This window comes from Leucoraja erinacea, chromosome 23 (assembly GCF_028641065.1).
Source record: "Leucoraja erinacea ecotype New England chromosome 23, Leri_hhj_1, whole genome shotgun sequence".
NCBI classification, from domain to species: domain Eukaryota; kingdom Metazoa; phylum Chordata; class Chondrichthyes; order Rajiformes; family Rajidae; genus Leucoraja; species Leucoraja erinaceus.
In genome coordinates this window covers 9276977-9300571 of record NC_073399.1, presented here as the reverse complement: position 1 = coordinate 9300571, position 23595 = coordinate 9276977, and the positions used below count along the sequence as shown (strand labels likewise).

The 23595-nt window shown below is 51.8% G+C and overlaps 1 protein-coding gene across 1 annotated transcript in view; it reads left to right on the top strand.

The window, feature by feature from the left end:
• The window catches only part of gnav1 (guanine nucleotide binding protein (G protein) alpha v1), a 53583-nt gene that overhangs the window by 29301 nt on the left and 687 nt on the right, over window positions 1-23595 (top strand). Inside the window, exons 6-8 of the mRNA XM_055653814.1 lie at window positions 19393-19522; window positions 20897-20968; window positions 22172-22259. Of these exons, the coding sequence (XP_055509789.1) occupies window positions 19393-19522; window positions 20897-20968; window positions 22172-22259 (290 nt within the window). The remainder of the gene's footprint in view (window positions 1-19392; window positions 19523-20896; window positions 20969-22171; window positions 22260-23595) is intronic.

Sequence of the window (23595 nt, the reverse complement as noted above, 5' to 3'; positions counted from 1 at the left end):
ATATAAGGCAGCGAGCGAGTGAGGTAACGGCCTTTGGTGTGATGTGTTTGAAGTGTAGCTCGATGCACTCTCTCTCTCTCTCCCTGTCACTTAGCTGATGCCTTGGTCCTTTTGAACGTGATGCCTGCTTTGTAGTTGCTGCCTAATCTTCATTTGCACATTTCCGACATCATTATTTCTAAGAATATCCCACGACTCTGATGATAAACGTAATTGGTCCACCGCCCCTCTTCCCGTGACAGCGGTAACGGGAAGATGGCAGGCCGCGGTGCCTGCGTTTAGTTTAGTGTCGTCACGTGTACCGAGGTACGGTGAAAGGTTCTTGCGTTCATAAGTCAGAGGAACAGAATTAGGCCATTCGGCCCATCGAGTCTGCTCTGCCTTTTCTTCCCCCACATCAATCTGAAGCAGTGTATCGAGGACACCGAAACGTCACCTATTCCTTCGCTCCATAGATGCTGCCTCACCCGCTGAGTTTCTCCAGCATTTTTGCCTACCTTCGATTTTTCCAGCATCTGCAGTTCTTTCTTAAACAAACGGGTCATCGAGTCTGCTCTGCCATTCGGCCCATCGATTCTACTCTGCCTTTTTCACCTTCGAGTCTACCCTTCTATTCGGCCCATCAAGTTTACTCCGCCATTCAATCATGGCTGATCTATCTTTTCCTCTTGCCCCTTCTTCCCAACAAAAGCTTTTTTTTTTTGTTACCTGCTATCCATGCGTGATTAAAATCGAGCCATCCACAGTGTACAGATGCAGGATAAAAGGTATTTAATGCAAGATAAAGTCCAGTAAGGTCAGATTATAGATTGCCCAAGGGTCACCAGTGAGGTAGATGGGAGGTCAGGACTGCTCTCGAGTTGGTGGTATGATGGTTCAGTTGCCTGATAACAGCTGGGAAGAAACTGTCCCTGAATCTGGAGGTGTGCGTTTTCACACTTCTGCACCTCATGCCCGATGGGAGAGGGGAGAAGAGGGAGTGGCCGGGGTGGCTGGTGGTGGTGGTGTGTGTGTGTGTGTGTGTGTGTGTGTGTGTGTGTGTGTGTGTGTGTGTGTGTGTGTGTGTGTGTGTGTGTGTGTGTGTGTGTGTGTGTGTGTGTGTGTGGTGTGTGTGTGTGTGTGTGGTGTGTGGCTGTGGTGTGTGTGCGCGTGTGTGTGTGCAGCAGTAGCTCACAAAGTTCGAACCTGACCTCGGGTGCTGTCTGTACGGAGTTTGCATGCACTTCCTGAGACAGCGTGGGGTTTTTCCCGCCGGCTGCTCCCGTTTACACCGACATCCCAAAGACACGCGGGTTTGTAGGTTAAATGGTTCTCTGTAAATTACCCCTGGGGTGTAGGAAGTGAATGAGAAAGTGGGATAACATTGAACTGGTGAGCGGGTGATCGATAGTCGGGCCAAAGGGCCTTTTTTTCCATGCAGTATTTAAAAAAAATAATAATAACTTTGACATCTTCCTAGCATAGTGCCTGGGTGGCACGGTGGCGCAGCGGTAGAGTCGCGGCCTCACAGCGCCAGAGACCCGGGTTCCATCCTGACTACGGGTGCTGTCTGTACGGAGTTTGCACGTTCTACCCGTGACCCACGTGGGTTTTCCCCGGGTGCTCCGGTTTCCTCCCTGCACTCCTAAGACGTGCGGGTTTGTGGGCTAATTGGCTTTGGTAAAACCCTGTAAATTGTCCCGTGTGTGTGTGTGTGTGTGGTAGTGGTAGTGTTAGTGTTAGTGTGCAGGGCGGTCGCTGGTCGGCATGGACTCGGTGGGGCCGAAGGGCCTATTTCCGCGCTGTATCTCTGAACTAAAGTAAACTTCCTGAGTAAATGTGGGGAGCTGATTTGGCTGAACGGGGGGGAAAAGGGGGTTCAAGGGGATAAATAACCATGTCCTGGTCCCAAAGAGAAGTGGCTGAGAACTGTCCTGTCATTAATAGACTGAGGTGGGCAATCGATGGGGCTACACTGTGCACAGGGTGTGAACTGAACAACATGGCGTGTTGACTTCAATAGATCATTTGATGCAAAAGATGAGACAGAAGCTGCAATAATGAAACCTCACCAGGAGTTTAATTGCTTAATAGTATAATCAATGGAGTCTCAGCTTCTCCTGCCAGTTGTATGGCAGCAAGCCTTGGTTGAGTGAATTACAAGTAAAATTCCGACCTGAAGGTCTGTGCAGAGTTTCTACATTCTCCCCACGACCGCGCGGGTTTTCTCCACGTGCTCCGGTTCAGAAGTTTAGAGATGCAGCACGGAAACCGGCCCTTCGGCCCTCCGAGCCTGTGCCGACCAGCACACTAACACTGCCCTACACACACGAGGGGCGTTAAATCGATCTCCTCTGCCTGTAGGTGATCCGTATCCCTCTATTCCCTGCATATCCTCACGCTTGTCTAAAAGCCTCTTAACGGCACGGTGGCGCAGCGGTAGAGTTGCTGCCTTACAGCGCTTGCAGCGTCGGAGGCCCGGGTTCGATCCCGACTACGGGCGCTGTCTCTGTACGGAGTTTGTACGTTCTCCCCGTGACCGGCGCGGGTTTTCTCCGAGATCTTCGGGCTTCCTCCCACGCCCCAAAGATGTGCGGGTTTGTCGGTGAATTGGCTTGGTGTGCCTGTGAAATGTCCCCAGTGTGTGTGGGATAGTGTTAGTGTGCAGGGATCGCTGGCCAACGCGGACCCGGTGGGCCAAAGGGCCTGTTTCCGCGCCCGCAAGGCAGCAACTCTACCGCTGCGCCACCGCCGTTAAGAGGCTTTCAGACGAGCGTGAGGATATGCGTGGAATAGAGTGACGCGGATCGACGTACAGGCAGAGGCAGAGGAGATCGATTTAACGTACCTAAACTCCACCGAGGACTTGACAATAAGGGGCAAGCCATTTAGAACGGAGACGAGGAAACACTTTTTCTCACAGAGAATGGTGAGTCTGTGGAATTCTCTGCCTCAGAGGGTGGTGGAGGCCGGTTCTCTTGATGCTTTCAAGGGAGAGCTAGATAGGGCTCTTAAAAATAGCGGAGTCAGGCAAGATTTTTGCCTCCACCACAGTGAGGAGGTGCTTGGAGGACTCACTGTGGTGGATGTTAATTTGTGTTTATTGTTGTTTATTATTGTATCATTGTATGTATGACTGCAGGCACGAAATTTCGTTCAGACCGTAAGGTCTGAATGACAATAAAGGAATTCAATTCATGTGTGGGGTGAAGTGTGTGTGTGGGTACTGAATGTGCGTGTGCTGGCTCAAAGGTGTGTGTGTGTGTACTGTGTGCACCTGTTGTGTGTTGTGTGTTGTGTGTGTGTGTGTGGTCCACCACCACCCCTGTGTGGCGAGTGTGTGGTCCCTGTGTGTGTGTGTGTGTGTGTGTGTGAAACCTCCCCCCCCCCACCCCGCACATCTCCTTTAAACACAGCGTGGGGGGGGGCAGGGGGCTACGGGAGGGAAGGGGGGGGGGGTTGCTGTCTTCTACTGCCTGCTTTGCGTTGCGCGGTATTAGTCAGAGAGCCAAGGACGTCAGATCAACCTGTCACTGAGCCGGTCTATAATAGCAGCATAATTACCCGTGATTGATGAAGCACACTTTATTTTCATCTAAATTAGTTCCCACTGTAAAATGTATCTGAGGAAAGGGCAGGCGATGATTGAGTTTGATGAAGGTTGGCGATCTTTGCCCGGGTCCGTCTCCGTGCCCTTTGCATAGTTAATTATAATAGCTACTTAGTTGTCTCTCTGAATGTGGGTAATTACTGCGATAGACGCAGGCTGCCGTTCCCTGACCGGCCCCGTGCAACGCCTTGATTGAAGTCTTTAGCTGAGAGATCCAGCGCGGAGAGGGGGCCCTTCGGCCCGCCGAGTCCGCGCCGACCAACCGACCGACCATCGCCCGTACACAAGTTTAGTTCAGAGAGACAGCGTGGAAACAGGACCCTCGGCCCAGCTAGGACTGGACAAGCTAGATGCAGGAAAAATCTTCCCAATGTTGGGCGAGTCCAGAACCAGGGGCCACAGTCCCAGAATAAAGGGGAGGCCATTGAAGACTGAGGTGAGAAAAAAAAAATGTTCACCCAGAGAGTTGTGAATTTGTGGAATTCCCTGCCACAGAGGGCAGCGGAGGCCAAATCACTGGATGGATTTCAGAGAGAGTTAGATCGAGCTCTAGGGGCTAGTGGAGTCAAGGGATATGGGGAGAAGGCAGGCACGGGTTATTGATTGGGGACGATCAGCCATGATCGCAGTGAATGGCGGTGCTGGCTCGAAGGGCCGAATGGCCTCCTCCTGCACCTATTTTCTATGTTTCTATGAGTCGGCACCGACTTGTGATCCCCGCACACTAACTGTCCTATCCTGCACGCGCGGGGGGACAATTTACAATCTCCAAAGCGCCAATTAACCTACAAACTTGTACACCTTTGGGCTGTGGGAGGAAACCGGAGCTCCCGGAGAAAACCCACGCGGTCAGGAGGAGAACGTGGGAATTCCGCAGCAGACAGCACCCGTAGTCGGGATCGAACCCGGGTCCCCGGCGCTGTGAGGCAACAACGCCACCGTGCGGCCCCATTATGTTTGACGCAGTCCCTGTTCTACATTCTATCCTCACTCTCTCCACAATTAAGGATATTTGAATTCTTCACCATCCTCAGCCGTAAGATGTTGCCGCTGAGCCACCTGCTGTGCGATGTTTGTTTTTCATTCCAACTTTGCTTGATGTTTTGCCTGGAGGTGGATGGTATTCGGGAAGTGTTGGCGTGGGTTATAAAATACCCTGTGCCCAGCAACCCATGCCTTGTCCCCGCCACACAATGCACCTCACTATATTCTTCATGCCCACCCACAGACCCTTCCCCTCCCTGTCCTGAAGCCAAGACAATCTTCACTTAGATTAGTTTAGTTTAGAGATACAGCGTGGAAACAGGCCCTTCAGCCCAACATAAGGGGTGATGGGGCAAGGGCAGGAGAATGGGATTGAGAGGGAGAGATAGATCAGCCATGATTGAATGGCGGAGTAGACTTTAGTTTTGTTTAGAGATACAGCAGGGAAACAGGCCCTTCGGCCCACCGGGTCCGTGCCGACCAGCAATCCCCGCACACTAACACTATCCTACACACACTAGGGGCAGTTTTTACATTAACCTACAAACCTGCACTTCTTTGGAATGTGTGGGAGGAAACAGAAGATCTCGGAGAAAACACACAGGGAGAACGTACAAACTCCGTACAGACAGCGCCCGTGGTCGGGATCGAACCCGGGTCTCTGGCGCTGCATTCGCTGTAAAGCAGCAACTCTACCGCTGCGCCACCGTGACCGGCCAAACTTGATGGACCGAATGGCCTAATTCTGCTCCTATCACTTATGAACTTATGGCTGCCATGTATTACTGACGGGGGCTATCCAATATGAAGCTTTCTCCCTGCTTCTCACCAGTGTTTCCTGACGTTACTTTGTGCCTCCAGCAGCTCCTGAATCTTGCCTTCATTTTGTACGTCAAAAGAATTAGCTGGGAGTGCAGGAAGGAACTGCAGGTGCTGGTTTAAAACGAAGATGGACACAAAAAAGCTGGAGTGACTGCGGGTCAGGACAAAAAGGAATAGGTGACGTGTCGGGTCGGGTTGGGACCTTTCTTCAGACAGAGTCAGGGGGGAAAGGGGAACGAGAGATATAGACGGTGATGTGGAGAGATATGGAACAAATGAATGAAAGACATGCAATAAAGTAATGATGATAAACAGGCCAGGCCAATTTGGAATCATATGGTGCAACACAATTGTAAAAAATAAACTGTTTCAGGACTGGACGAGGGTTGGTCAAGATTATAAATAATGATCTCCTTTTCTTTTCACTATTTTCTCTCTCAACTTTCTTCATTTACTCGTTTTCTTTCTTCACACACTATATATTTCACATCTTTCTATCCTTTACTATCTAACTTCTTTTTCTTATTCTCATCTTTTTTCAATGTAACAAAAAAAAAAAAAGAAGTTGTACATAAAATGTATTATGAAAATATATGTTAGGCACTTTGGTGCCATATGACTGTGCTTACTTCTAATAATAAAAAAAAAAAAAAAAAAAAAAACAGGCCAGGCCATTGATAGCTGTGGGCTTAGGGTGAAAACCAGTTACAGACAATGAGACTCAACGGGCTGGGTGGGGGAGGTGAAGGGATGGTCGTCAAGGTACGGAGCGGAGGCAACAGCTGTGTTGAATAATACCTGTTTCCTCAGGGCAGTTTGTTCTGAGATGATAAGACTTTTGTTGCTGGATTGTTTATTAACTGTCAATATTGCCAGCTGTGATTTTGTTCACGACTCTGATCGAATGGCAGCTCCTCATTCTCTTTCCCATTTGAATGTTAAGCAACTGTTGCCACTTGTCATTCAGACAGTCAGCCCGCAGCCATCGCATGCAATGCCCTTTATATCTCCCGCACCATTTGCAAGTTTAGCGTCGCATTAAACACCTGCTGCATCAGTGGCTTGCGACGCAGCATCGACAACAATGCAATTGTAGTTTTGATTAGTGACACAGCGCGGAGACAGGCCCTTCAGCCCAACAAGTCCGTGCCGACCAGCGACCACACTTGCACTGTCCTACACGCATACACCAAGCCGGTTAAAGCCCTGTCCCACGGTACGAGTTCATCCCAAGAGTTCTCCCCGAATTTGCCCTGATTCGAACTCGGAGATTGACGGTAATGGCCACTCGTCGGTACTCGGGGCTCTCGTGGACATTTTTCAACATGTTGAAAAATCTTCACGATTCTTCCCGAGTACCTGCCGTTAGCGTTACGAGCCGCTAAGAGACGTCCCCGAGCTCCGACGTACCCGCTACATTCTCCATGCTTACCACGAGTTCGATTTTTTTAAAACTCGGGAGAGCACTTGAATGAACTCGTACCGTGGGACAGGGCTATTAACCTACAAACCTGTGTGTCTTTGGAGTGTGGGAGGAAATGCCAATTAACCTACAAACCTGAAGATAGGCACAAAATGCTGGTGCAGTAACTCAGCGGGACAGGCAGCATCTCTGGAGAGAAGGACTGAGTGACGTTACGGGTCGAGACCCTTCTTCAAACATTTACTCCAGCATTTTGTGTCTCTCTTCAGTTTAAACCAGCATCTGCAGTTCCTTCCCACACAACCTTCAAACTTGTACCAGAGCTCCCGGAGAAAGCCCACGCAGGCCACGGGGAGAACGGACAAACTCCGTAATGACAGCGCCCGCGGTCAGGATCGAACCCGTGTCTCTGGCGCTGTAACAGGCCAGGAACAGGCCCTTCGGCCCACAATGCCTCTACTGAACGCGATGCCAAGTTAAGCCAATCTCCTCTGCCTGCATGTGATCCATAGCCCTCCATTCCCTGCATATCCATGTGCCAATCCACCGTCTCTGAAATACCGCCATCGTATCTGCCTCCACCAGCCAGCGTGCTCCAGGCACCCACCTCCCTCTGTGTTTTTTAAAAATAACTTGCCCTGCTCACCTCCTTTCACATCCACAATCCGCATGGCTTTTCTACCTTAAAACTGTGCCCTCCTGTCTGCCTATCTTTGACGGTACAGTGGCGCAGTGTTAGAGTCGCTGCCTCACGGCGCCAGAGACCCAGGTTCGATCCTGACCACGGGCGCTGTCTGTACGGAGTTTGTCCCTTCTCCCCGTGACCTGCGTGGGTTTTCTCCGGGTGCTCCGGTTTCCTCCCAACACTCCAAAGACGCACGCGTTTGTAGGTTAATTGGCTCCGGTAAAACTTGTAGCGTGTGCGGGACAGGTCTGGTGTACAGGGTGATCACCGGCCAGCGCAGACTCGGTGGGAAGAGGGACCTGCATCTCTGTAACTGAACAAAAGGGATGGTGTTTCAGGTTGAGAGCCTTCTTCCGATGAGGAAAAATGTTTTCCCCGAGAGTTGTGAATCTGTGGAATTCTCTACCACAGAAGGCAGTGGAAGCCAGTTCACTGGATGTTTTCAGGAGAGAGTTAGATTTAACTCTTAGGGCTAATGGAATCAAGGGATATGGTGAACAAGTAGGAACGGGGTACTGATTTTGGATGATCAGCCATGATCATATTGAATGGCAGTGCTGGCTCAAAGGGCCGAATGGCCTCCTCCTGCACCTATTTTCTATGTTTCAAAAAAAATGTCACCAGAAGGTTCTGACTGTCTACCCTATCTGTGCCTCTGATAATTTAATATTCTTCAATTTTCGAGTTTGTGTTGTTTTTAACACTTCTAATTCTCCACGGAGGAAATTATCCCTTGATTTTCTTTTTGATGTTTCTGTAGAATTGAGATCAGAGGAAATAGCTTGACATCTGAAAAGCTGTTTTTTGTTTTTTTTTTAAAAAAGAACTCTTGCAAACAAGGCTGGAAGACTTTGTTATTGGCGAGAAGCACAAAGGACTAATTGGTACCTTGAGATTGAAGTGAATAAAATGATGTTAAGGCAATTACATTGCGGCGGATAAATTGTTCCAGAGACTGGAGAAATTGATGGTCTATTGCGGAGAATTTGCCAGTGACTATTATGTCAGATGGCGGCCTGTCAGATGAGCGACTGAACCAGTTCCTCATGAAATGAAAATTGCCTGAATCATTGATATCTCGAAGAAGAGAGAGTTAGAGAGAGAAGGGGAAAAACAGCCTGCTTTTCTTTCTTGCTGAGGAGTGTCATTAAACTAATCTAATGTGAGTGCTCCAAGTAAACGACCACTTTGGGCTTTGTATTAGGCAACTTGCTCCCGTTATTCAGGATAATGAGCCTCAAGACACTTTTTCAATTGTAACAATGCATAAAAAGGATAAGGAGAGTGTTCTTTGGGTGATTACTGAGTACAATTTCCCACAAAGGTAAAATAGGAACAGTAGGCCATTCAGCCCATCAGACCCACTCTGCTGTTCACAGTGATACAGTTTAGTTTCGCTCAGGCAGCGCGGGGAAACGGGAGCTTCGGCCCACCGAGTCCGCGCCGACCAGCGATCTCCCCGTACACTCACGCCATCTTGCGCACATCCAGAGACAAGTTACAAGGATGGAACCCGGGTCTCTGGCGCTGTGAGGCAGTTACTCTACCGCTGCGCCAGCCACCGTGCTGCCCGAAACTGATCGGCTGCTTCGGTGCCATGGTCCTGCTTTCCCCCTTATTCCAAGGCCGAGTTATCATGGTGATACGGCACGGACACAGGCCCTTCGGCCCATCCAACCCATGCCGACCAGGGTTTATTTCTACGTGTACCGAGGTACAGTGGAAAACTCTTTGTTGCGTTGAAACCAGTCAGCAGGAAGACTGTGCACGATTACAATGGAGCTGTCCACAGTGTACAGATATATGATTGCCCCATCTCAGCTAATCCCACCTGCCCCCACCCACCTGGCCCATATCCCCTGACTCTCAGTGTTTAAGAAGGAACTGCAGATGCTGGAAAATCGGAGGTACACAAAAAAGCTGGAGAAACTCAGCGGGTGCAGCAGCATCTATGGAGCGAAGGAAATAGGCAACGTTTCGGGCCGAAACACTTCTTCAGACTGCCACCTTCCCCCGACTCTCAGTCTGAAGACGGGTCTCGACCCAAATCGTCACCCATTCCTTCTCTACAGAGATGCCGCTTGTCCCGCTGAGTTACTCCATCTTTGTGTGTGCATGTCTTCCATATCCCTCCAAATCATTCCTATCCATGTACTTGCCACAGTGTGTTAGACCTTAGAGATACAGCACGGAAACGGGCCCTTCGGCCCATCGAGTCAGCGCCGAGCTTCGATCACACCCGCACACACACTAGCTCCATGTTATCCCGCTTTCTCATCCACTCCCTACCCAACTAGGGGCAATTTACAGAGGGCCGACTAACCTACAAACCTGCCGTGTCTTTGGAGTGTGGGAGGAATCCGGTGCACCCAGAGGAAACCCACGCGGTCCCACGGAAAAACGTTTCGAACTCCACAAACACAGACATCACCCTAGGTCAGGATCGAACCCCGCGAGGTAGCAGCACTACCTGCCGTGCCCTTGGCGAGGCACTTGAATCCTTTCACCATTTAGTGGGGGATTCAACGATCGAGGCGGTGAAAGTGGAAGGAGTTAATTCCAGTATTCAACAGTAAATTGTTTATTCCCGAGTGCATAAAGCAATCTGAAATAACCTGATTAGAAGAACAAACTCATTCTACTGCAACAATTTTGGAACAAAATGCTCAGTTATGATTAATTCTGCATTAGATGCGGAAGCATCAAGCCATTATTTTAGTTGGTTTTCTGTACATTTTAATGGTGTCTTCATTGAAGAGGAGTCCAGGATGAATTCTCCATAGACCACCAGAGCGTAGCTTTGATCGTTACATCTACGTACGCCGGGGATTTAATCTTAAGGGATGGCGTTTTTGAGTCTTTCATTTTTGTTTATGTTATTCTTGCTATTGAGTGAGTGCAGCGTAGGTTTACAAGGTTAATTCCCGGGTTGGCGGGACTGTCATACGCTGAGAGAGTGGAAGCCAATTAACCTACAAACCCGCACTTCTTTCAAGTGCGGGGGGAGAAAGAAACTGGTTCCACTGGAGAAAACCCACGTGGTCACAGGGAGAACGTACCAAGGATCTTATAGAAACGTATACAATTATAAACGGACTGGACAAGCTAGACGCAGGAAAAATGTTCCCAATGTTGGGCAAGTCCAGAACCAGGGGCCACACAGTCTTAGAATAAAGGGGAGGTCATTTAAGACTGAGGTGAGAAAAAACGTTTTCACCCAGAGAGTTGTGAATTTGTGGAATTCCCTGCCACAGAGGCCAGTGGAGGCCAAGTCACTGGATGGATTTAAGAGAGAGTTAGATCGAGCTCTAGGGGCTAGTGGAGTCGAGGGATATGGGGAGAAGGCAGGCACGGGTTATTGATAGGGGACGATCAGCCATGATCACAATGAGTGGTGGTGCTGGCTTGAAGGGCCGAATGGCCTCCTCCTGCAGCTATTTTCTATGTTTCTATGTAACTCCGTACAGACAGCACCTGTCAGGATCGAACCCGGGTCTCTGGCGCTGTGAGGCAGCAACTCTACCGCTGCGCCACTTTGGTACCATCAGTGTAGACTGTTTAGTTGCACCGTGTGTGGAACGAGCTGGCGGAGGAGCTAGTTGGGGCAAGTACTATCACGCGGTTATGAAACATTTAGACAGGTATATGGATGGGACAGGTTTGGAGGAATGTGGGCTAAATGCAGGCAGGTGGGACTAGTGTAGCTGGGCCATGTTGGGCAGTGGGGGCACGTTGGGCCGAAGGGCCTCCGCTTCATGAAATCGATCACAATCTGCCGTCTCACTGACATTGAGGGGGAGGTTAGACACAAAACGCTGGAGTAACTCAGCGGGACACTCAGCATCCCAGGATAGAAGGAATGTGAAGGAAGTCCGAAGAAGGGTCTCGCCCCCGAAACGTCACCCCACTGATGCTGCCTGGCCCGCTGAGTTACTCCAGCGTTTTGTGTCGATCTTCGGTGTAAACCAGTGGCTGCAGCTCCTTAAACCCCTGTCCCACGGAACGAGTTCATTCCAAGAGTTCACCTGAGTTTGCCCTGATTCGAACTCGGAGATTTACGGTAATTGCCGCTCGTCGGTACTCGGGGCTCTCGTGGACATTTTTCATCATGTTGAAAAATCTTCACGGGTCTTCCCGTGCTTACCTGCCGTTAGCGAGTCTTCCCGAGTACCTGCCGTTAGCGCTAAGAGGCGTTCCCGAGCTCCGACGTACCCGCCACGTCCATTCTCCGTGCTTACCACGAGTTTGATTTTTTTTATACTCGGGTGAGCTCTTGGAATGAACTCGTACCGTGAGACAGGGCTATAACCCCACACACTGATGGGAGAGGTTGTTGTCTGGGCACCAGGCCAGTCAGGTTTGTGGTCCTGGTGTCGGGCTGGGACATGAATCGTCCCTGCGTGAAGGTGCATACGGATTGCGTGCTTGGCTTTGGACTGAGTAATGGATTGCTGCTTTTAACAGCGCTTTAGTTAGTGCATTTGCTGTGAAGCCAATCTCGTGATTATGAGGGAATGATGTCTTGGGATTTCCATTACCCAGGCGATTGTGTTCCGCCAAGTGATTCGAGTTAATACAAAGCAGGAAATTATATGTCCTCCACCTCCTCCTCTCTCATTCCAGCCCTAATGATCTAGACGGGCTTTCCGCTCGTCCTCGCATGAAACAGCGGCGGAGATTTCCCCAGGGCGTCTGTCGTGAGTTACTGCTGACACACGTGTGTCTGTGTGAATGAACGCCAGGAACTGCAGGCGCTGGCCCCACACAAGAAAAGCGCTGGATTAACTCAGCGGGACACGGTGGCGCAGCGGCGGTAGAGTTTCTGCCTCGCGGCGCCAGGGAACCCGGGGTTTGACCCTGACCGCGGGTGCTGTCTGTGCGGAGTTTGTCCGTTCTTGTACTTTTTTGCACTTTTTTGGTGGGAGTATGGAACGAGCCGCCACGGGAGGTAGTTGAGGCAGGGACTATCCCAATGCTTATGAAAGTTAGACAGGTAAGTCAAGTCAAGTCAAGTTTATTTGTCACATACACATACGAGATGTGCAGTGAAATGAAAGTGGCAATGCTCGCGGAACAACAAAACAACCAAACAAATTATAAACACAATCATAACACACATATTATTTTACACACTTGGACAGGACAGGTTTGAAGGGATAGGGACCAAACACGGGCAGGTGGGACTAATGTAGCTGGGACAGGTTGGCCGGTGTGGGCAAGTTAGGCCAGTGACATCCCCCCCCCCCCCCCCCCCCCCTTAATGTAAAACTATGGCGAGTAGGAATTTCTTCTGTCAGAGGGTGGCGGGATTTATAATCCTCGGTCCACAGTGGAGGTGGAGGTCGGATCCAGAGAAACACCAGATAAATGTTGGTGAGATGGAGCTAAGAGGGGTGGTGGGAGAGAGGGGAGGGGGAATGGGGGGAGCGAGAGAGAGAGAGAGCGAGAGAGATTGATTTCCTCCCACACTCCAAAGACCAACAGGTTTGTCAGTGAATTGGCGGCACAAATGTAGATTGCCCCTGGTGTGTGTAGTGAATTGAATTGAATTGAATTGAATTGAATGGAATGCCTTTATTGTCATTCAGACCTTACGGTCGGAACGAAATTTCGTGCCTGCAGTCATACATACAATCATACAATAATAAACAACAATAAACACAAATTAACATCCACCACAGTGAGTCCTCCAAACACCTCCTCACTGTGGTGGAGGCAAAAATCTTAGGGCCGCAGTCTCTTCCCTCCTCTTCTCCCTCTGCGCTGAGGCGATTCCCCACCGGGCGATGGTACAAACAGTCCCACGGCTCACCGAACCCCGCGAGCGGGCCGGCTCAAACACCGTGGCCCGGGGTGGTCGAAGCTGCCGCCCTCCAGTCCAGCGAACGCAGCCGCTGGCCCACGGCTGAACCCCGGACTCAGGTCACCGCCGCCAGAACGTCGTCCCAGTCACCGGAGCACCGTTCCAGCCCCGAGCCGGGCCGCCCTCATGGGAGCGAGCCCAGGGCAAGTCCTGACTGGCTCTGCCTCCAGAGTCTCGAGGCCGCCAGCTCCGCCATTAGGCCTCAGCGCAGACGGAGGCAGAGAAGTCGTATTCCCCCGAAGAGAGAGACAGCAAAAGCCCCGTTTCAACCCCCCCCCCCACATAAACACAATCTAAAAATCAAAAACTAACGACAAAACGAAAAAAAACAACATAAAAAAGTAAAGACAAACGGACTGCAGGCGAGCGGCAACCGTTCACCAGCGCCGCCACTAACGGCCACCGCCGCAACCGTTCACCAGCGCCGCCACTTCCGCGGCGACAAAGAGTGTTCTTCTTATTGAGTCCACATCACACGATGAGAAATTGGTCAGCCAGAGCTGGAAACACTTCTCGGCATCTGCATACAACGGCGTCCTGCGCTTCTTGTGCGCGGTGGTGGTGGAAGGATTGGTGGAGACGGGGCCGCGATCGACGTGAACGCTCTTTCCTTGACCCCAGGACAGTGTTGGTGTGCGGGGGGGTCGCTGGTCGGCATGGGCTCGGTGGGCCGTAGGGTCTGTTTCCGCGCTGTATCTAAACTAAAGTAAAATAAAGGGCGGCGACAAAGTATTCCACGCCGGGTCCCCCACTTGTTGTTATCCCCCCGTCACCCGTCCCCCCATCCCCCCCCTGCCCCCTCCCCCTCACTCCACCCCTCCCCCACCCATCCCCCTCACTCCACCCTCCCCCTCACTCCACCCTCCCCCCCCCCCCCCATCCCCCACCTGTCCCCTCCCCCTCTCTCCACCCCCCCCACCCATCCCCCACCTGTCCCCCTCCCCCTCTCTCCACCCTCCCCCACCCATCCCCCTCACTCCACCCTCCCCCTCACTCCACCCTCCCCACCCCATCCCCCACCTGCCCCCTCCCCCTCACTCCACCCACCTCCACCCATCCCCCACCTGCCCCTCCCCCTCCCCCTCACTCCACCCCTCCCCACCCCATCCCCCACCTGCCCCCTCCCCCTCACTCCACCCACCTCCACCCATCCCCCACCTGCCCCTCCCCCTCACTCCACCCTCCCCCACCCATCCCCCTCACTCCACCCCCTCCCCCTCACTCCACCCTCTCCCCCACCCATCCCCCACCTGCCCCCCCCCCCCACTCACTCCACCCACCCCCACGCTGGGACCTCTGTCCTTGGCCCGCTCCTGTTTGCCTGTTGCCCTCTGCGGGCAGACACGTTTAATACACAAGGCCTCCAACGTCAAGATTGCCCGAGCTCTCTCCGTTTCTCATTCCCTGCCTTGCCCCATCTACCAGCTGCTCTCGTTCCCCAAACACCACGGGTTTGTAACTGCGTTAGCCCTGCTAATACTTAGACAGCGTGCAAAGTCTGGCTGTGTATACTCTCCGCCTGGGAGCTGTGATCAACATTCTCACAACACAATCTGTGTGCGTATTCACGAGAGCTTCCCCTGTGAACTAAACTTTGTCCGAGACGTACTGACTTGGTGTCGATCACTGAGAGAGCCGCTGGGATCTCTGTTGGTGTTTGAGATATTATTCGGATGGTTTGGGAACAGCTCCATCCAAGGCCGCGGGAAACAGCAGGGAATTGTGGACGCAGCCCAGACCATCACACAAACCAACCTCCCTTCCATCGACTCCACCTACCCCTCACTCTGCCTCGCAGGGGCCAGCAGCATCATCACGGGCCAGTCTCACCCCCGGTCACTCCCTCTTCTCCCACCAGGCAAGAGGTAGAGAAGTGTGAAAACGCACACCTGCAGATGCAGGGACAGTTTCTTGCCCGCTGTTTTCAGGCAACTGAACCATCCCACCACCAACAGCACGGTGGCGCAGCGGTAGAGTTGCTTCCTTACGATGCCAGAGACACGGGTTCGATCCCAACTACGGGCGCTGTCTGTATGGAGTTTGTACGTTCTCTTTGTGACCGCGTGGGTTGTCTCTGGGTGCTCTGGTTTCCTCCGGCACTCCCCAATACATGCAGGTTTGTTGGTTAATTGGCTTCTGCAAATTGTCCCGTGTGTGTAGGGCTGTCGGGCTTCTTCATAAACATAAACCAAAGGAATAGTTAGATCTCACGCCGGGTGTTGGAGCAGCCAGGTTGTTGCCTCTGTTGGCGTCAATGTCTGCCAGGCCCTGACACAGCTCCATTTGGTGGGTGGTAGAGCGGGCACCCAGAGATGACATGGTTGGCTGTCTGTTGTTCTGCTCCTCATTCACAGGCTGGGCTCTGGCAGAGGGAGCCCCCATCTCCACACGCTGGCATTGAAACGCCCAGCTCCAGTACCAAGTCTGTTGAGCTTCACCCATGCTCCTCTGGTGGGGCTGAAGGGCCCGTTTCCACGCTGTACTGTCCTGACCTTGCATCTATCTCATTGGAGACCCTTGGATCCTTGGACTGTCTTTAATCGGGCCTTCATTTATCTTGCACTAAACGTTATTCCCTTTATCCTGCGTCTGTGCGTGGGCAATCACGGGGGCACAGCGGTAGAGTTGCTGCCTTACAGCTAAATGCAGCGCCAGACACCCGGGTTCCATTCCCGACTACGGGTGCTGTCTGTATGGAGTTTGCACGCTCTCCCCGTGACCTGCGTGGGTTTTCTCCGAGATCTTCGGTTTCCTCCCACGCTCTAAAGACGTGCAGGTTTGTAGGTTAATTGGCTTGGTAAATGTAAAATTGTCCTTGTTGGCGATATGCAGAGCACTGCCCTGCCGACTACAACATTCAGACGGTACAATGTGATAGACACAAAAAGCTGGAGTAGCTCAACGGGTTCAGGCAGCAACTCCGGGAGAAAAGGAATAGGTGACATTTCATGTCGAGACCCATCTTCAGACTGAGAGTCCGGGGGGGGAGAGGGAAACGAGAGATATGTAAAGGTGCATAGAACAAATCAATGAAAGATGTGGACTCCACCCTGACTCTCAGCGTGAAGAAGAGTCTCGACCTGCAACGTCACCCATCCCTTCTCTCCGGAGTTGCTGCCTGTCCTGCTGAGTTACTCCAGCATTTTGTGTCTACCGTCGGCACATCATGTAATGGGCCTGTCCCACTTGACGATATTTTCGGCGACTGCCGGAATCATTGACTGACGTGTCAGGTCACCGGAAACGTTTGCGGCGTGGTGACGTATTGGCGCGCGCGGCGTTTATTCACGTGTCGCGACATTTTGTTCAAATGTTCAAAATCTTTTGGCGACACCAAGTTCCCGGGATGGCGGGACTGTCATATGCTGAGAGAATGAAGCAGTTGGGCTTGTACACTCTGGAGTTTAGAAGGATGAGAGGGAATCTCACTGAAACACATAAGATTGTTAAGGGCTTGTACACACTAGAGGCAGGAAACATGTTCCTGATGTTGGGGGAGTCCAGAACCAGGGGCCACAGTTGAAGAATAAGGGGTAAGCCATTTAGAACGGAGACAAGGAAACACTTTTTCTCACAGATAGTGGTGAGTCTGTGGAATTCTCTGCCTCAGAGGGCGGTGGAGGCAGGTTCTCTGGATGCTTTCAAGAGAGAGCTAGATAGGGCTCTTAAAAATAGCGGAGTCAGGGGATACGGGGAGAAGGCAGGAACGGGGTAATGATTGGGGATGATCAGCCATGATTACATTGAATGGCGGTACTGGCTCGAAGGGCCGAATGGCCTACTCCTGCACCTATTGTTTATATTGTCTGTTGACACTGATATGACGCCGGCAGTCGCCGAAGAAATCGGCAAGTGGGACAGGCCCTTCAGTGGTTTAAAATGGAGAGTGGTTCTTGCATGTGGAGTGGAACTGTCTAATGATGCACGTGAAACTATCAACGCCTTTCCCCATCACCTTGTAATGTTGAGTCGACTGAAGTGGTCCTTGTTAGCCGGGCAAATGTCTGTGTGAGTGTTTTGCAGTTATTTATGTACAGTTATGACTCACGTCATCGCTGCACAGGTAACTGGATGTCCAGCGAGGAATTTTACAGTCACTGACTCCTAGTTACATGCAGCTTGCAGCACAAGTCAACCATGATGGCCCCGACCATGTTTAGTACCGGCACTGCGCAGCAGCTATAGTCGTCCCCCGGGGGGCGGAATACAGACGAGCGGCAGGGATTGGAGATGGTGGAGGAGGGGGCTCAGTGCTTCCAAAGATCTGATTCCAGCCTCAAGGGGAAATGTCACTGGCCTGATGGGAGAGAGAGAGAGGGAGAGAGGGAGAGAGAGGGAGAGAGAGAGAGGGAGAGGGAGAGAGAGAGAGAGAGAGAGAGAGGCAGAGAGAGAGAGAGAGAGAGAGAGAGAGGGAGTGAGGGAGAATGAGAGAGAGAGAGAGAGAGAGAGAGAGAGGGAGAGGGAGAGAGAGAGAGAGAGAGAGAGAGAGGGCGAGAGAGAGAACGAGGGAGAGAGAGAGAAAGAGAGAGTGAAAGAGAGAGAGAGAGAGAAAATAGAGAGAGAGAGAGAAAAAGAGAGAGAGAGAGAGGGGAAGAGAGACGTCAGTCCACGTTTCATGAAGCATCCTTTCACCAGCGTGGATCACGCTGGCCTTCTGATCGGTGCCCCAGGGCTCGGGTGGCACGGTGGCGGCAGCGGGTAGTGCCGTTGCCTCGTGCAGCCAGAGGCTCGCCCTGCACATGGCCCGTATCCCTCCATTCCCTGCGTATCCAAAACGCCTCCGAAACGCCACGATCGTATCGGCCTCCACCACCAGCCCTGGCCGCGCGTTCCAGGCACCCCCACCACCCTCTGCGTTAAATGAACAGGCCGGTGTATCAGTGGATGGGTAGGGGGGAGGCAGGCAGGTGGGGAGGCGGTTGGATGGATTCATAGATGGATTTACAAGTTCACTTTATAGGAGTAGAATTAGGCCATTCGACCCATCGAGTCCTCTCCGCCAATCACTCTTGGCTGATCTCTGCCTCCTAATCCCATTTTGCCGACTTCTCCCCATAACCCTTGACGCCCGTTCTAATCAAGAATTAGTCTATCTCTGCCTTAAAAATAACCACTGACTTGGCCTCCAATGAGTTCCACAGATTCACCACCCTCTGACTTAACAAATTCCTCCTTTCTAAAAGAGCGCCCTTTAATTCTGAGGCTGTGACCTCTGGTCCTAGACTCTCCCACCAGTGGAAACATCCTCTCCACATCCACTCTATCGGTGCCTTTCATTATTCTGTACGTTTCAATGAGGTCCCCCCCTCAACCTTAGAAACTCCAGCGAGGGGAGGCCCAGTGCCATCAAACGCTCATCATACGCTGAAGAGAGACACAAAGAGCTGGAGTAATTCAGCGGGACAGGCAGCATCTTTGGAGGGAAGGAATGGGTGACGTTTTGAGCGGAGTCCCCATCAGCATATAGCTAACCCACTCATTCCTGGAATCACCTCCTCTGGTCCAATCCATTTATTGATGGCAGCTTACAGCCCAGTGGTATGAATATTGATTTCTCTCACTTCAGGTAGCCCCGGCATTCTCATTCTCATTCTCTCTCTCTCTCTCCCTCTCCCTCTCTCTCTCTCTCTCTCTCTCTCTCTCTCTCTCTCTCTCTCTCTCTCTCTCTCTCTCTCTCTCTCTCTCTCTCTCTCTCTCTCTCTCTCTCTCTCTCTCTTCTTTTATTCATTGTTCTTTATCTCTCCACATCATCGTCTATATCTCTCGTTTCCCTTATCCCGAACCAGTCCCGACCCGAAACATCACCCATTCCTTCTCTCCAAAGATGCTGCCTGTCCCGCTGAGTTACTCCAGCATTTTGTGTCTGTCTTCGTTTATTGATGGGCCAATGGATGGATAAAGATATAAAAGATATGAAAAAATAAATTAAGACCGCAAAGACGGGCCTCGTGGGGAGAGCCGCTGTGTGCGTGTGCGTGTGCGTGTGTTGCCACAGTGCTTACTGTGTGTGTGTCCGTGTGCTGCAGGCTGTATGACGTGGGAGGCCAGCGTGCGGAGAGAAGGAAGTGGATCAGCTGTTTCGAGGATGTCCGCACCGTGCTGTTCGTGACGGCGCTCAGCGGCTACGACATGACGCTACTCGAGGACCCCGCCGCGGTAAGATAGCCGCCCCACGCCCGCCTGCCTGCATGCGGCACGGTCGCCGGGGTAACCGCGTCACGTGTGTTAGTCACGGGGGCATCGGCCACTGACACGGGCAGAGAGAGACATGCGGGAACGTGTGTGTGTGTGTGTGTGCGTGTGTATCTGTGTGCGTGTCTGTCTGCGTGTGTGTCTCTATGTGTGTGTCTCTGTGTGTGTGTGTCTCTGTGTCCGTGTGTCTCTGTGTCCGTGTGTCCGTGTGTCTCTGTGTCCGTGTGTCTCTGTGTGCGTGTCTCTCTGCGTCTTTGTCTGTGTGTATCTGTATGTGTTTGTCTGTGTGTATATGTGCACGTGCGAGTGTGCACTTGTGAATGTGATTTTGTGTGTGTGTGTGTGTGTGTCTATGTGTATATCTGTACGTGCGAGTGTGTGTGTGTCTGCGTGTGCGAGTGCGTGTGTCCCCGCATGTGTGTGAGAGTGCGAGTGTGTGCCGTGTGGATATGGGGGATGGTGGATATGCCGCAACTACCCCACTTCTCCCTCTTCCCCCCCCAACCCCATTTCTCTTTCCCCCTCTGCCCACGCCTGTGTGGGAGGGGGGAGGGGACATCACCCTCTCCCCCTGCTCTGAGGCGGTCGACTCTCCACTCCCCCCCCCCCACTTCGGGGGGGGGGGTGTTTTTCCCCCCCTCCCCACCCTTGGTGATCCACCTCTCCCCCCCCCCCCCCCTATCTACCATTATCTTTCCCTCTCAACCCCATTCTCCTGCCTTCTCCCCGTAACCTTTGACACCCGGATTGATCAAGATCTTATCAATCCCCTCTACAAAAATATCCGTTGACTTGGCCTCCAATCATGGCCTCCAAATAGACAATAGACAATAGGTGCAGGAGTAGGCCATTCAGCCCCCTTCGAGCCAGCACCGCCATTCAATGTGATCATGGCTGATCATCCACAATCAGTACCCCCGTTCCTGCCTTCTCCCCATATCCCCTGACTCCGCTATTTTTAAGAGCCCTATCTAGCTCTCTCTTGAAAGTATCCAGAGAACCTGGCCTCCACCCACCCCCTCTGAGGCAGAGAATTCCACAGACTCACCACTCTCTGTGAGAAAAAGTATTTCCTCGTCTCCGTTCTAAATGGCTTACTCCTTATTCTTAAACTGCGGCCCCTGGTTCTGGACTCCCCCAACATCGGGAATATGTTTCCTTCCTCCAGCGTGTCCAATCCCTTAACAATCTTATATGTTTCAATAACGATAAAGTTCTATCGTATCGTAAGAATATCCACTGACTTGGCCTCCTCTGCCTTCTGTGGCGAAGAGTTCCACCGATTCACCACCATATTTCCCTTTATCATATTTATTGATCATAACCTCTCTGTTCCAGAACCGCTTGCAGGAGAGTTTGAGACTCTTTTCCTCCATTTGCAATAACATTTTCTTCAGAAGCACCTCCATGGTAAGTCGTTTCACTGCGAATTTGAACGTGCAAAAAGCAAATAACTCTCGGTCTAAAATCCTGCCTGACAATGCTGAGTTACTCCAGCACTTTCTGTTTTGTTTTTTTCCTCCCCGGGTAAACCAGCATCTGCAGTTCCTTGTACCCGCAAAGGAATTAGTTTAGTTTAGAGTTACAGCGCGGAAACAGGCCCTTCGGCCCACCGTGTCTGCACCGACCAGCGATCCCCCCGCACACTAATACTATCCCACACACACACGAGGGATAATTTACCTTTATACCAAGCCAATTAACCTACAAACCCGTACGTCTTTGGAGTGTGGGAGGAAACCGGAGCACCTGGAGAAAACCCACGCAGGTCACAATAGACAATAGACAATAAGTGCAGGAGTAGGCCATTCGGCCCTTCGAGCCAGCACCGCCATTCAATGTGATCGTGGCTGATCATCCCCATTCAGTACCCCGTTCCTGCCTTCTCCCCATATCCCCCGACTCCACTATCTTTAAGAGCCCTATCTAGCTCTCTCTTGAAAGCATCCAGAGAACCGGCCTCCACCGCCCTCTGAGGCAGAGAATTCCACAGACACGGGGAGAAGGTACAAAGTACGTACAGGCGGCGCCCGTGGTCGGGATCGAACCCGTGTCCCTGGCGCCGTGAGGCAGCACCTCTACCGCCGCCGTCTCGGCAAAATCTCCACCGGTCCTGAGAAATCATTCTGAAACCTCCTCTCATCGGGAGAGTTATTTTAAGTCTGTCAAATTTCTGACCTCTAATTAATGGTGTTCTGCTTGTTTCTACCGCTGTAATGAAGAGGCCGAGAATAACTGCTGCCAACTGCTCATTCCGGCCATGCCTGACAATTCCACTTAACATGAGCCGCCAGTTAATGGCATCGTTTTAATACATTTTTATTTCCCGAGCTGAGAAGGGAATTGCTTGCTGGCACTTGTGAACCCCCACCCCCTTGCCCATGTACCCCTGGCACGACAACACTGTCCTAGCTCCCCCTCCCGCACGTTAATTAATTGTGTCTGCGATTTATTGAATCATTAAGGATAACATTCCAGGTGATTAAAGCACAAAGCTCAATTTCAATGACATTAAAAGCAACCGGGACTCATTTAAATCTTAATATTCGGTGACGTGGGTCGGCCAGCATGTTTGCTTTTTATAATGAGATGCTTTTTTTTGTTCCCCCATAGATTTTGTTCCTGAATAAGATTGATTTGTTTCAAGAGAAGATCTTGCACTTGGGCCGGCATCTCCGACACTATTTTGCACAGTACAGAGGTAGGTGGAACTCTCTGCCGCAGACGGCAGCGGAGACCGATACACTGGATGTGTTCAAGAGAGAGTTGGTTTAGTTTTAGTTCAGAGATACAGCGCTGAAACAGGCCCTTCGGCCCACCGGGGCCCTTCGTGCCGACCAGCGATCCCCGCACATTAACACTATCCTACACACACACACACACACACTAGGGACGTTTTTTTTACATTTACACCAAGCCAATTAACCTACAAACCTGCACGTCTTTGGAGTGTGGGAGAGAACTGAAGATCTCGGAGAAAACCCACGCGGGTCACGGGGAGAACGTACAAACTCCACACAGACAGCACCCGTGGTCGGGATCGAACCTGGGTCTCCGGCGCTGTAAGGCAGCAACGCTACCGCTGCGCCACCCGTGGCCGCCGCCCATTTAGACCGAGCTCTTAGGGCTAACGGAATCGAGGGATATGGGGAGAATGCAAGAACGGGGTACTGATTTTGGATGAATAGCCATGATCATATTGAATGGCTGGCGGTGCTGGCTCGAAGGGCCGAATGGCCTACTCCTGCACCTACTTTCTACGTTACTTGTGGTTCGAGGACCCTGTGTCTCTCGGGTGGAATTTCTCATCCCAAGCCGCACGGTGGCACAGCGATAGAACCCGCTGCCGCAGGGCACCAGAGACCCGGGTTCGATCCTGACTGCAGGTGCTGTCTGTACGGAGTTTGCACGTTCTCCCCGTGACCGCATTGATTGTTCCGGTTTCCCCCCAAACTACAAAGACGGGCAGGGTTGGCTCCTGTAAACTGTTGCCTGTGTGTAGGACAGCGAACCAGCCATGATAGGAGGCTTGATGGGCCGAATGGCCTAATTTTGCATCTATCACATGAATTTGTGAGCCCCCCCACTGTTGAAACATATAAGATTGTTAAGGGTTTAGACCCGCTGGAGGCAGGAAACATGTTTCCGATGTTGGGGGAGTCCAGAACCAGGGGCCACACAGTTTAAGAATAAGGAGTAAGCCATTTAGAACGGAGACGAGGAAATACTTTTTCTCACAGAGAGTGGTGAGTCTGGAATTCTCTGCCTCAGAGGGCGGTGGAGGCAGGTTCTCTGGATGCTTTCAAGAGAGAGCTAGATAGGGCTCTTAAAGATAGCGGAGTCAGGGGATATGGGGAGAAGGCAGGAACGGGGTACAGATTGGGGATGATCAGCCATGATCACATTGAATGGCGGTGCTGGCTCGAAGGGCCGAATGGCCTACTCCTGCACTTATTGTCTATTGTCTATTGCTGGGACCATCTCGATGTCCTTCTCCCCCTATGGTCTGACATAGCCCCGATGGTGGGGGTCTGCGT